Source organism: Tetrao urogallus, assembly GCF_951394365.1.
Source record: "Tetrao urogallus genome assembly, chromosome: 2".
In the NCBI taxonomy this organism is placed as follows: domain Eukaryota; kingdom Metazoa; phylum Chordata; class Aves; order Galliformes; family Phasianidae; genus Tetrao; species Tetrao urogallus.
The window spans coordinates 74,756,237-74,768,479 of record NC_136814.1 but is presented as its reverse complement, the minus strand read 5'-3'; the positions used below and the strand labels follow the sequence as shown (position 1 = coordinate 74,768,479).

General features: G+C 36.4%; 1 protein-coding gene across 2 annotated transcripts in view; it reads right to left on the bottom strand.

Moving 5' to 3' along the window:
• Nucleotides 1-12,243, bottom strand: part of RNGTT (RNA guanylyltransferase and 5'-phosphatase) — a gene marked incomplete at both ends in the record, with an annotated part of 187,671 nt that overhangs the window by 119,343 nt on the left and 56,085 nt on the right. For both annotated transcript variants that reach the window (XM_079532490.1, XM_079532491.1), the window contains one exon: nt 8,191-8,262. In XM_079532490.1, the coding sequence (XP_079388616.1) occupies nt 8,191-8,262 (72 nt within the window). The remainder of the gene's footprint in view (nt 1-8,190; nt 8,263-12,243) is intronic.

The following is a 12,243-nucleotide window of genomic DNA, read 5'->3' as shown; positions in this document are numbered from 1 at the left end:
GTAGTGCCCCTAGGGTTGGGAAAAGGAGCATCTAACTCAGAGACACAGGGGAAAGGAAAAAATACTAGAATACTAGAAAACTAGTACTAGAATGTAAAACAGTCACCTGTCAAACTAACCACAATGAAGAAAAAAAACAAAAAACAAAAAAAAACCCACATGCTCCCTTATAATAAGCAGCTTATCAGATAAAAAGTACAAAATGAGGAACAGAAAAGCACCAAAAATATCCTGGTCAGAACTCTTCAGCAATAACTTACTTTTCATATGTAATACAGCAAAGAAGTTCTAAAGAGGGATGTAAAAACGTGTAACAATGCTACTTCTCAGTTGCACATCTACCTTTGTCAAACACAAAGAAGAATATGAAAAAAAGCACAAATTATGAGATATTTACAAAATAAGTAAAAAGACTTTCACTTTTTGCTGCTGAGATATAGATATCAATATTTAATAATGAAAAGGATGAACAAGGAACAGGGCTGAGATAGGAAAGACTATGAAAAAGACAACTAGTTATATACATTCCTATTCATCCATCTCCACAGACACAAAAGCTTCTGTCCCAGCATTGCCTTATTGGATTGACGTTTCACTTTCCAAGGCCTCCTAAGCCACCACTAGTTGCTCTCCCCATTCTGTAACATCATCCTACTCACATATCCTAAGAAATCCTCAAGCATATAACAACTTGTGGCTTAATCTGGCCAAGCTGTCCCTGCTCATCATTCAATACACTACAGTCTCATCATCCAATAAACTATGTTTCAAAAGACAGAGGAGTAGAAAGTAGTTGCATTACCAGCCGTACGACTTTGCAAATCAAGCAAGAGGCCTGGGAATCAGAGAGAAGCTCTAGAGGTACCAGAACATTGCAAGTTACAAGGCAGTCTTAATGCATCTGTCTTGTGCTACACCAGACTGCAACATGAGGTAAGACCAAGCAGATGCTCTGCTCTCCATTTACCAGAAAACCTCTTAGCTGGGATTGAATGAGGATGCACACACAGATTTTTAGAACATAATGTAAAGACCACCGTTGCAGGGGCCTGGGCAAGAGTAAGTACATTTTCCTACTTTCTATGGTACCAATAGCAACGTAAGTATTTCAAACCTGTATTTTCAACTTAAACAATTTCAGATATAACCAAGGAATTAAAATTAATAGTGGGAAAATCACTGTCTGTCAGGTGTTTTTGTAAACAGAAAAGATAATGCAAGTAAATGCTTGCATCTCTGAATTACGCTCTCAGAATTTTCACTTTGTATTTTTCAGATAAGGTTACTTGACTAATAAAGGACAGGTAGCCTGTACTGTGAGCTTTACATCAGTTTAAAATTAGGTTTATAATGGAAAACTCAGACATGGTAATATTTTACAAGGATTTAAAAGAAAAAAAATTCATGCACGAGTTCAATGAAGAATGATTTATGGTCACAGTATCTGTTTACAATGATACGTTTAATCTAACAGCTACAACATTATTATGCATAATGAAAGCAAAGTTTTGATCTTGACTTGATTTAATGCATAAAATTTTCAAAAATTTATTAAAATTCTCTATCTCCTTTTTAAACATTAAAATAATTATTCTTTTTCAAGCACTTGATCTATTCTTACCACTGCAATCTGGTCTCAAGAAAACTTGGCTAGAATTTTAAAAATTAAAGGCCAGGGCTGGAAAGAAGAAGTACTACTCATTTTCAGTATCTTTGCTAAGAATTCATTAATTAGAACCCTACATTATGCCAGTGTTACTTTTTATTACTGAACTAAGTTAGGAAATAAAATAGTTGCTTGGGTTTAGTGTTTATACATCTAAACGTAGCTACTGAGTATCATGTAAGAAAAAGCCTGTCAAAACAAGGTCTCTCAGGAAGAGCTGTCTCAAAGATGACTGGAGAATGAAGACATTTTCTATTATAAATAGTTCTGATGAACAGAAATTTGGATTTATTTGGATTTAGTCTGGGACTGCTAATTTTTCTGTTGTCACCATCCTTCAGTACACTGGAGCTACCCATCCAATTTGAACTTGTTTTTTTGTTTTGTGTTGTTTTTTACTAACCAGGTATTTAGGAAGAGAGAATACTGTACAGTACAGTGCACTGTACACTGCAGTGATTGTTAGGTCCCATTAGATTGGATATAAGAAAAAAAACTTTTTTTACAATAAGGGTAGTGAGGCACTGGAACAGGATGCACAGAGGTGGTGAGTGCCCCATCATTGGAGACATTCAAGGTCAGGCTGGATAGGGTTCTGAGCTGATGTAGCTGTGGGTGCCCCCCTCCCTTCAGGGGAGTAGGACTAGATGACCTTTAATGGTCCCTTCCAACCCAGACGATTCTATGATTCCACTAGCCTCTTATGTTCAGAAGATCATGAAAAAAGAATCCTGATTTCATTTATACAGAGTCCACACATAACCTGTGACATAAATGTAGAGAAAAAAATATCTCAGAATTTGAGAAGCCAAATAAACATACGCGTTTTAAAGAAAGTGCATTATGATTCTTGGAAAAAAAATACTTTTTCAGGCAACCTAAATGGTAATTGATTGCTAGTTGTAAAAACTCTTCACATGCCAACACAACTTGACTTGGTAACACCATCTTTCCCACACTGGTGCCACAGACAAGAAGTGGCATGTTAATTTTGATGCCTCTTCAATCTTTCTTTATCCCCTGTAACAGGACTCTATGATATACTATTATATTTTATTCCACCTTACTTCCTCTCATCCTCTATTGTAGGCTCCTAAATTAACAGCAGAACACCTGACATTTCCAAAGCAGCACTTTCTGAAATTCAGTGAGGCAACACCAACATTTGCTAACTAGAAGACAGACTGGGAACACCTGCATTGAAAAACTAATGCTGCAAAGCCTTATCCCTAATCCTGAAGCCACTGACTGGCTCACCATGCTCGTCCATTTTTGTTTTCCAAAAGAGGATGACAGTATCTACAGACAGCTGCTAAGAACATCCTTTAACAACGTTAAATCTTAGACTATTCCTGAGAAACACTCAAGAGCACTGTAGCCAACCAGGGACGAAACGCAGGCCATTTTAAGTACTTACAGAGAAGATGAAGTTTCAGTACCCAGACAGCCACATGCTGTTTCATTTATTATTATATAGGTATGTAGCCTCTAAGAAAAGGGGGTTTTGAGAGATGATTTTATGTATATACTGGGGTTTTATTTGGTTTGTGTTTTTTATTGGAAAGAGCCAAGCAAAGCAGGAAAAAAAAATGCAGGGATCACTGCTTCCTCAAAGAGTTGTGGCTGAGAGGTTGGTTTGTTTCACTTGCATACATCTTCCTTTGTATGAGCTTGCTCTCAGCACGTGGGATGAAAGCAGTAATACAGCAATGTCATATTTTCTGTTTCTATTAATAATAATTAATATTATGTTTCAGACTGAAGAAAATGACAACAAAATAATCTTTTGAAATTTTCTGAATAATCATTTGCTTTTCCTGGCATTGACATGCTTTGAAACAAAACAAGCATTACCAGAAGCTTACAGAAACTACAAAGGTTGCTCCAAAAGTAATGCCTCCTATTTATTTCCACAGAAACTACAACAGCTACAGAGAGTAAAATAATACCATAGAGCAAATTCTCAGCTACAAAACACTACTTTTCAAGATAGTCACCACCATTACCCACTTTTGCCAGTAATGAACAAGAGCCTGCATGTCATGCTCATAACAATCCGCACCAGCAGAGGTCACCCACCGTCAATGTCACCACTGCCAAAACAGCACTCACCACCCTACTGTGTTCACATCCACCAAGTGGTCTTCATAAACATTCAGCAAGTGTCAACAAATGTCAGTGGGTGCCATTTCCTAAGTGGAGGAATTCAATGCCATACTTGACCTCCATACACACTTCCGTGTCAGATGCCATTTTGTCAGACTGCCCCTCTGTTGCCATTTCTCACATTAAATCAAAATGTAACAGAATACTGGGGGGAAGGTTCAACTTCTACTGCCATACCACCAACATCTGCCTCTGATGTCGTGGGCCAACACACAATCAGAGGCATTAATTTCAAAGCAGCCCACGTACATGCCACAAAAATGAGGAAAATGAAATGAAATCAAAGCATTCTATCACGAACTCTGAAAAGTGACTTTTTCAGCAACTGCAGGTGATAAGCATCAGAGTTCATTAAAAAAAATTAACCTGAACAGAAATTATTTCTATGCTTTCTCTAAGAACTCAAATATACATCTCTCCCAATTTCTTCCTAAGACTTTTCTTGTCTAGATATCTAGACTCAAATGCTTAGTATGTATTTCAATCACAATCTATTTTCTCAGTTTCTTTCACCTCTTTCTATAAGGCCACTGAAGTTTGTTTCTGATCTATCCCAGTAAAATTGAAAACCCAAATAACAAACAGCCACACTGATAAAAAATTGATTAAAATTCTTAAGAGGTAGGTGGTCTTTTTTCTCATTCTTCTCCTTTGCCATTCTCTTTCATTTCATATTCTCCCTGCTCACCGCTAAGTTTCTGTTACCCTTCTCTCCCAATAATCACATCATCCTGCTTTCAGTGATTTCCTCACCTTCTCTGTGTCAAGCATAGATGAAATGCTAAGTCTGAAGAAAGATTTTGTGATGTACTAAGACACAGCACTCCGTAATTCCATGACTTTCTCCCAAATCACAGTATTGCAGATAAAGCTAAATACATTCCTTTTATTCCCATCTAGCAACTAGCAGAGCACTGCTGCTCTTAGATCTCAAACTGATACTTGTCTGTCAAGCAGGTAACTTTTCTAAATTCCGTCTCAGACAGGTTGCCTTGTCTCAGCTGCTACATTACACTTGCCAACACTAGTTTTAAGAATAATTAGTCCCCTGAAAACAAGAGAACACAATTAAAATAAATACAAGAATGAAATACAGTTTAATTTTGAAGCATAACAACAGTTCTGGGTGAAAATATTGAGAAGTGTTCAAAGTGATATTACAGTAAGAGACATTTGGAAATTATCAATTATACGACACTATTTTGCCATAACCTGGAATTCAAACTCCATGGTTTTTCTGTACACGTTAACAGCCTTCCTCTATACTATTTATAGCCATTCTGATAGGCACAACTCAATAGAATTTTTGCTATTAATGCAAATTAATTAATGTATTGTGCATTCTGCAGAACTATATATCACCTTACTTCAGTACTAAACTCTGCATTTTTGTGTTGGCACTGGTCATCCTAACAAAAATACTCAGCATCATTAATAGTATACATCAGCCTTTGGGACCTACTGCGGAATTCATGAATTTTGTACTTCAGAAAGAATCTTCTGACAAAGCCAGAAAACTTTGAAATGTTAACCTAGTTTAGGATGGTATATGTGCAAAATAGGTTGAGCATTTGAGAATAAGGTCAGCCAAAAGTATCCCAAATTTGAAGGCCTGACTTAAAACGAAGTTAGCCTGATCAGACAAAGGTGTTCATCAGCAGAGTTTGAATTCACATTTCCTCCGCTACAGTGCAGCATCTCTAACAGCAGAGCACGAAGAAGATCAGATAGGGGATGTGTTGGAAATGCTGTACTACACACAATGGCCAAGGAGTACAGTACTTCTATTACAGTACTGATTTTTAGAGCAGATCATGAATGTAGGTTTATGATCAAAGAATGGCACATTCTTTGTGTATTCCCGAGCAATCCCAGCAGCCTTCTACTGGGGATAGGGCTTTTGGAATGAGAGATGGTTGCTTTGCATAGTTATTAGATTTGAAACTACTAAGAAAATTACACAATCTAACTTACACAACTTTACAAAAAAAAAAAAAAAAAAAAAAAGAAAGAAAAGCACTTGTCCTTCCCTTAGAAAACTTCCATTAGAAGTTTTCAATGCTTTTACCTCTCTTGGTGATAAAACTCTGTTGACCAGTTCTTGCCAAAAAAACATGTTCAGGTGCCCAGTTTTGTAATTAAGCTTCTAAAATTAACCTAAAAACTGCTGTGCTTTTTAATCTTTGTGGTAGGATCACTGCTAATCAATTCCAGCAGCTGAAGCCCTGCTTGTACCCATACTGATAACATTGTCTTAATTTGCCCTTGACATTAAAACTGTGTTACAGAAAAACAAACTCCACTCTTATTCCCAATGTTTAAATAAAAAAAAAACCAACCACCAAAACACATTTAAGCATTTACAACTCTGCTCAGAAGCAGACTTTCCTCAAACCTTAACAATCCTCTGAAAGCCCTCTTATCATTTTTGCTGTTTGCCAGGTGGGATCCTTCAGATTAAGTTTGGACACTTTGCTCCAAACATTTCACCAGGGCTTTTAGAAAGCCTTATTTTGATAAGACAGCATATGCATATCCCAAACTGAGGGGAGACTGTTCATTTTGTACCTTACGATTCATTTTTAAAGGGAAACTAACAGCAGTGAGTGACAGGTGGGACAGAGCAAGAGCAGAGACAACTGCATGAAGAAAACAAACATTGAATCACAGGTGGAAGAACAAGTGAGCAAACAGGAAAAATGAGAAGATGATGTTTTTCAGAGGCGTGCAAGGAATCTTTATGTACCAAAAAATCCTAACCATAGGAAAGATCCAGAAAACTAACATCTATCACAGTGACTACACTTCTCAGCATACCAACAACTTTTTCTGTGACCAGTACATGTCTCAACTTGCAATTCCCCTACGTGCCAGGTGACCCGTTCAGCCTGAATAGCATCTTATGCAAGCCTCAAAGAGTCAACAGCAGTTTAACTAGTCTGAAATATCTTGTGTTTTAGTAATACTGTTTGCCCTGTTGGGAAAACTAAAAGGATTTTGTACTTTCAGAAGCATTAATAGGTACTAGACTGTTTTTTTCATGGGCTGAGAGGATCAAAAGAGCAGAAGTGATGAAACTCTGAGTTGAGAGAAAGACAGTTTACAGGGAGACCAAAAGATGTTTGCACAAGCAAAGCAGCATTAAGGCATTCATTCATTCACTACTTCCCATCATCAGGAACATGTTCAACCACTTCCAGGAAAGCAGGCTCCTTCACACATAATGGTTCCTTGGGAAGATAAATGCCACAACTATGAATGCCCTCCCATCCTCCTCTTTTTTTCTCATCTCTTATTACTGAGTACAAAGCTTATGGTTGGCTAGGATATCCCTTCAGTCAGTCAAGGCCAGCTGAAACACTGGTGGATTATCAGTGCTGTTTTGGTCACAAATTCAAAGTGCAGCACATTAAGACACTACAAAAAAAAAAACAAAAAAACAACTCTATTCCAGCCAAAGAGAGCAGACATATTCTGTATTCACTGCATTATTTTAAATGCTGATTCGTAAACATACATCTGGTTACATCGATCCTTCTCAAAGAACATATTCTATTCCTTACACATAATGGAGAAATAATAGAAAATTTATTTCATATGAAACATATGGTCAGGCTAGCTCTTAAAATAAGCTTCAATAGGAGATCCTTTCATAAAACTAACGTCATATTTCACGTATATCATCTCTTTCAGGAGAAAAATATTCAAAATAAAAAAAAAGAAAATCTTCAAAGGTAACGAGCAGAAGTCCTATGGTGACTTTCAAGCAATTATAATATTTAAAATAAAAAAACAGAAACAAGTTTCGTGTTCTCTGTATTTTTAATAAGTCCCTCCTGTACCACAGAAACTGCTTCTAGCTGTCAAAAAAGCCTTCTCTTTTTCCACAGCATATTTATTTCTCACATATTTGCCCTACAGCCAGTATAAACAGGAGAGTCGGTCTACTGAGCACCTATCAGAACCTACATATTTATCTTTGCAATCAGATATGAGAAAGAGGTGTTAGAATAGCTTAGCACGGAGCGCTGTGATGCTCTCATAAAATATAAGCCTCTCATAGGCCAACTTCTTCATCCCTTATCCATTTTCACTCTCTCTAAGTTCAGGAGCGCTTTAGAAATGGGAAATTTTCCACAGCGTTTACTAGACCATTTCAAACCACCACTATGTGGAAATTAATCAATGTCTATTAGAAGGCTGCTTTCCATCTTAACTCTGATGCAGTGCTTTTTATTGAGCTACAAAATAACCTGATACTTTCGGTGCTGAAGTTTATACTCAAGCTCTTAATTATACAAATAGGATTAAATTAGAAATGAGAATCAAAAACTAATGATAAAACCAGAAGTACTTACATTAAACTTAATAATGTCATATATCAAGTACCGAGGAACAACCTGTCCATTGACCTTGTCGACGATCATTTCCTTAAAAGAAAAGAGATGACATTTACATTTACTTCATGACTACAAGAAAAAAAAAGTCAACATTTCTAATTAGCGAATAAGCTTGGGAGTGTGATGCAATCAAATAACTGGCACATTCTTACTGCCCCCAAAAATTTTTACAATATGTCAGCATTATAAAAATATTATGGTCCTAAATGTCTCATGAAGCGTTCAGTAAGAAGGCAGAAAGCTGTCCTAATGCTCCACATTCTTATCTGAAACATTTCTATGTTAGGTTCTCCACAGCTTTTAAAATCATTACCTTTCTTGCAAGAATGAGGCCTTAAAAAACATAGTCAGAACTGTAATAACCTGTTAGCAACCCTAACTAGCCACCTCTGGAAATCCCACCTACAAGAACTTCAACAGCAGAAAAGCAAAGAGCAAGCTCTTTTATCCATTTTCTGTTTGCTTTGGTCACTTTCATGTTAGCTGTGCTCTAAGCAGCAGTGACAAATGCAATTTGTTTGAATGCACTGTGATTAAGCACTAGGACTCTTTCAAATGGAAATGCAATGTCTGTATCACATGAAATTGGTTTCAATTCAATATATATTGGTAATCTATCTTGAAAATGTCAGCAAGGAGAAAATCTGTTAATGATGAACAAACATGAACACGCACACCTTACATGCTATATCTGTAGCTCAGATTTGTGATATGAAGCAGACCAGTTCATCAGTTTGGTAAATTAATAAAAAAATATTTAATCACATGCAACTTTTTCCATCCTGCTCTCCACCACCTAATTCTCAGCTAATAAGATAGTTCTACCAGAAAGGGTTTTTTGCTGCCAATAGCAAATGACAACTCCAAGGCCATACACAGGAGATGAAACAATGGGAAAGGGTAAAAAAAATAGTCCACTGTAACATGATGAAAACATAACTATGTGCTCAAGAATTAATCCAAAATAGCATTTTACATCAACTCAAATTAATTCTTGATGAGTCACTAGCATTTTTGTTATACAATCTTTTAACATCTCCTAGAATCTGTAACTTTCACAAAGTAAACCCCAACAAGATTTTCAAAGATTTTCAGTCTGCATACATGCCAAACTTCTTGAATTATACTTAGTAATTAATCATATTAGGCTTTTAAAAAATAAGAAAGTAGTTTTAAATACAGATTTACTTTCAAGTAAATACGAAGTTGGAGGCATTGACTACATAAGCCTATTGTTTCAAATAACAATGGGAACCAGAAATTTCCTACTTCACATTTTGCAATCTCATCTTCTATAAATTGAATACAGAGATGGAGATCATATTTTCACAGCCAAGAGTGAATCATCATACACATCTTTCCATTAAGGGAAAAAAAAAAAAATGACTAAGCCAAAAATACTCCTTCATAATACTACAATACCTTATTCTTAAGTCTAGAAATCACTTATCCATAGCTACTGTCAAATAACATTTACAAAAGTCTATGTAGAATTGGTGTAATGAAATGCTCTTCTATCACCTTCCAGTATTTAGGTAAGACACTGGCAAGCTATGAATGGAGATGCAACACTGGAATGCATTCTTTGATAATAAATTTCATAATTAGCTACACGAGTTGATGGAGTAGGTACGGAGAAAGAAGACACGGTGTTCAAATGTGGAAGAGTTTCCATAGATGCAATAGAACAAAAAGTCCTGACAGGGTTTATTTGTTTTCCCATTAGAAATAAGGAGTAAAGTAAAAGTGAAATAGAAAAGGGAAATGCTACCACACTGTTTCAAAGCTTCAATTGCATCAACAAGCAAAACCAAAACACATTTCATTGAACACAGATTTAAAGTTGAAGGACTCATTTCTTCAACATGAATATCCAGAGATCCAGCTCTGATGCAAAGCTAGCATTTATATGCCAAACCTTGAAAACACTATGATTCCCAGTCTAACAAGATTTTAAACCTAACTTTCAAACTCTGTATCTCTGATATTCTGTTTACGACTACTGTAAGATACAGATGAGAAAGTCCTGTACATTCTTGACATTTTCTCTGGAATGTTTAGATTTAACCCAGAATTAAATTGTATATCAAAACTTTTTCTCTACTTCAGACACATATAAACCTTTTCAACCCTATTACAGGTACAGGTAGCCTCTTTTGTCACCTCTTCTTTCCTTTTCTTCTTCCCTCCTGCCTCTTGTTCTTTTCCAGATCCTGACTTAAATCCCAGCTACCAGGGCAAACAGACAGTAATACAATATGCTTCAGAGTAGAAAAGACAAATTCCTGTGCTGCTCATCACCATCATGACATTGGCATTCACTGCTCCATTAGCTATGCCAATACAGCTGTCATAAGGCAACAGGTGTAAAGCAATCATAAGAATGATTCAATTAATCTAAGACATCATTATTTAAGATTCTGATCTCAGTCTTTCTTGAAATTGAAAAAAGGAATTGAAAAATACCTCCAGAATTAGATCTCAAAGCCAGGTTCATACTGTAGACAGTTGGAAATATGTACTACCTGAGGAACTCAAACTCACTTATTCTAATTAATAACCTGATACTGTAAGGCTGTATTTAAGACAATTTCTAGATATCGCGTGGCTATATAACAGAACACAGCAGTATGCACAAGTAATACCTGCAGCCACGTATTACCTTTCATCTATCCCATGTAGGCTTACAGCTGCTATAACACGTTTTAATATTGCCATTGCTAGGAAATATGGTTTTTATCCCTTGTCCATTATCCACCACTTTAATAGTGACTTAAACTGCAGGTTTGCAGAACAAGGTCCATTTGCCAGTTTCTTTAACGTAATGTCAAAAACTGCTGGTGTTCATCTTTGCTGGTGCTGCAGAGCATATGCTTACAGCATATTAGAAACAGCAACTGTGCTACGAGCCTTAAGCTGGACGAGCAGCAAAAGGAAAGATGCTGGCCTGACAGCTCAGAGACTTGTTTTTTTCCCACCTTGAATCACAGGTCTACATTGTTGCTGCATATAAAATAATCCAGAATTTAATTGCAATTCACAGAATCTCATTTTCCCAGTAACTTGTAGAATGCACTCCTAGTTGAACCAGAGCATGGAATTTGATCTAATCATACATCTGTTCATCATTCTTTTTCCTCCTACCTCTAGTCTTTCCTTTATCCCTTTATTTTCAAAACAATTCCAGCCAGTGTTGTATTTCAGGAATGCAAAGAGCTTAAAAAAAAAAACAAAACCAAAAAAAACCACCCAGCTACGTGCACAAAGTGTCAGTCTTCACAAACTACAACAGTCGTAAGCTGTACCATTTCTGACACAGCTTACAAATATGTGAGATCTGTACTGACACGAGAGTGCAATAGGTTCTCTCTCTCCACTGATCACAATTCTGTGGGATGTCTTCGCCAGTGTGAATGTCTCTCTGCATTCAGGTACCCAGCAAATTCTAAATTCAAGCTGTAGGAAGGCTGCCTCCACCTAGGACCTCCCATGTCAGGTAGTTCACCAAAGCATCATAAAGGGCAGAGAGACTGCAACCTTCCATCCAACTTGAAGACAAAGCTGGCCAAGGATGCCAAAACTGGGGACTGAAATCAATAAATGTTTATAATACATGACAAAATATCACTCAAGCTTTTTTTAAAATTTAAGTTAAAAATCGTGACAGTCTTAAATGCTTGGAAAAAAATGAGAAGTGCATCTGTTTTATTTTAGCACTGAGTTACTAAGGAAGCCCTCACGTAGCTGAATTTTAGAGGATGTTATTGTGAGAAGTTCTGAACACTAGATATATTTTGCTCACAAACACAGATGACCAACAATTCGTTTTAGTTGCAGTCTATCCCATTAGTTTAAAAAAAACCCACCTTTTTTAATAAATTTAGATACTGTATATTTACAATAAGAGTCTGTATTTACACAAATATTAAGCAGTAAATCAAACACAGTATATTTCTGCATTTTCTACTCACTTGTTCCAAAGCTAAGCAGAAACTTCCTGAAAATAACTAA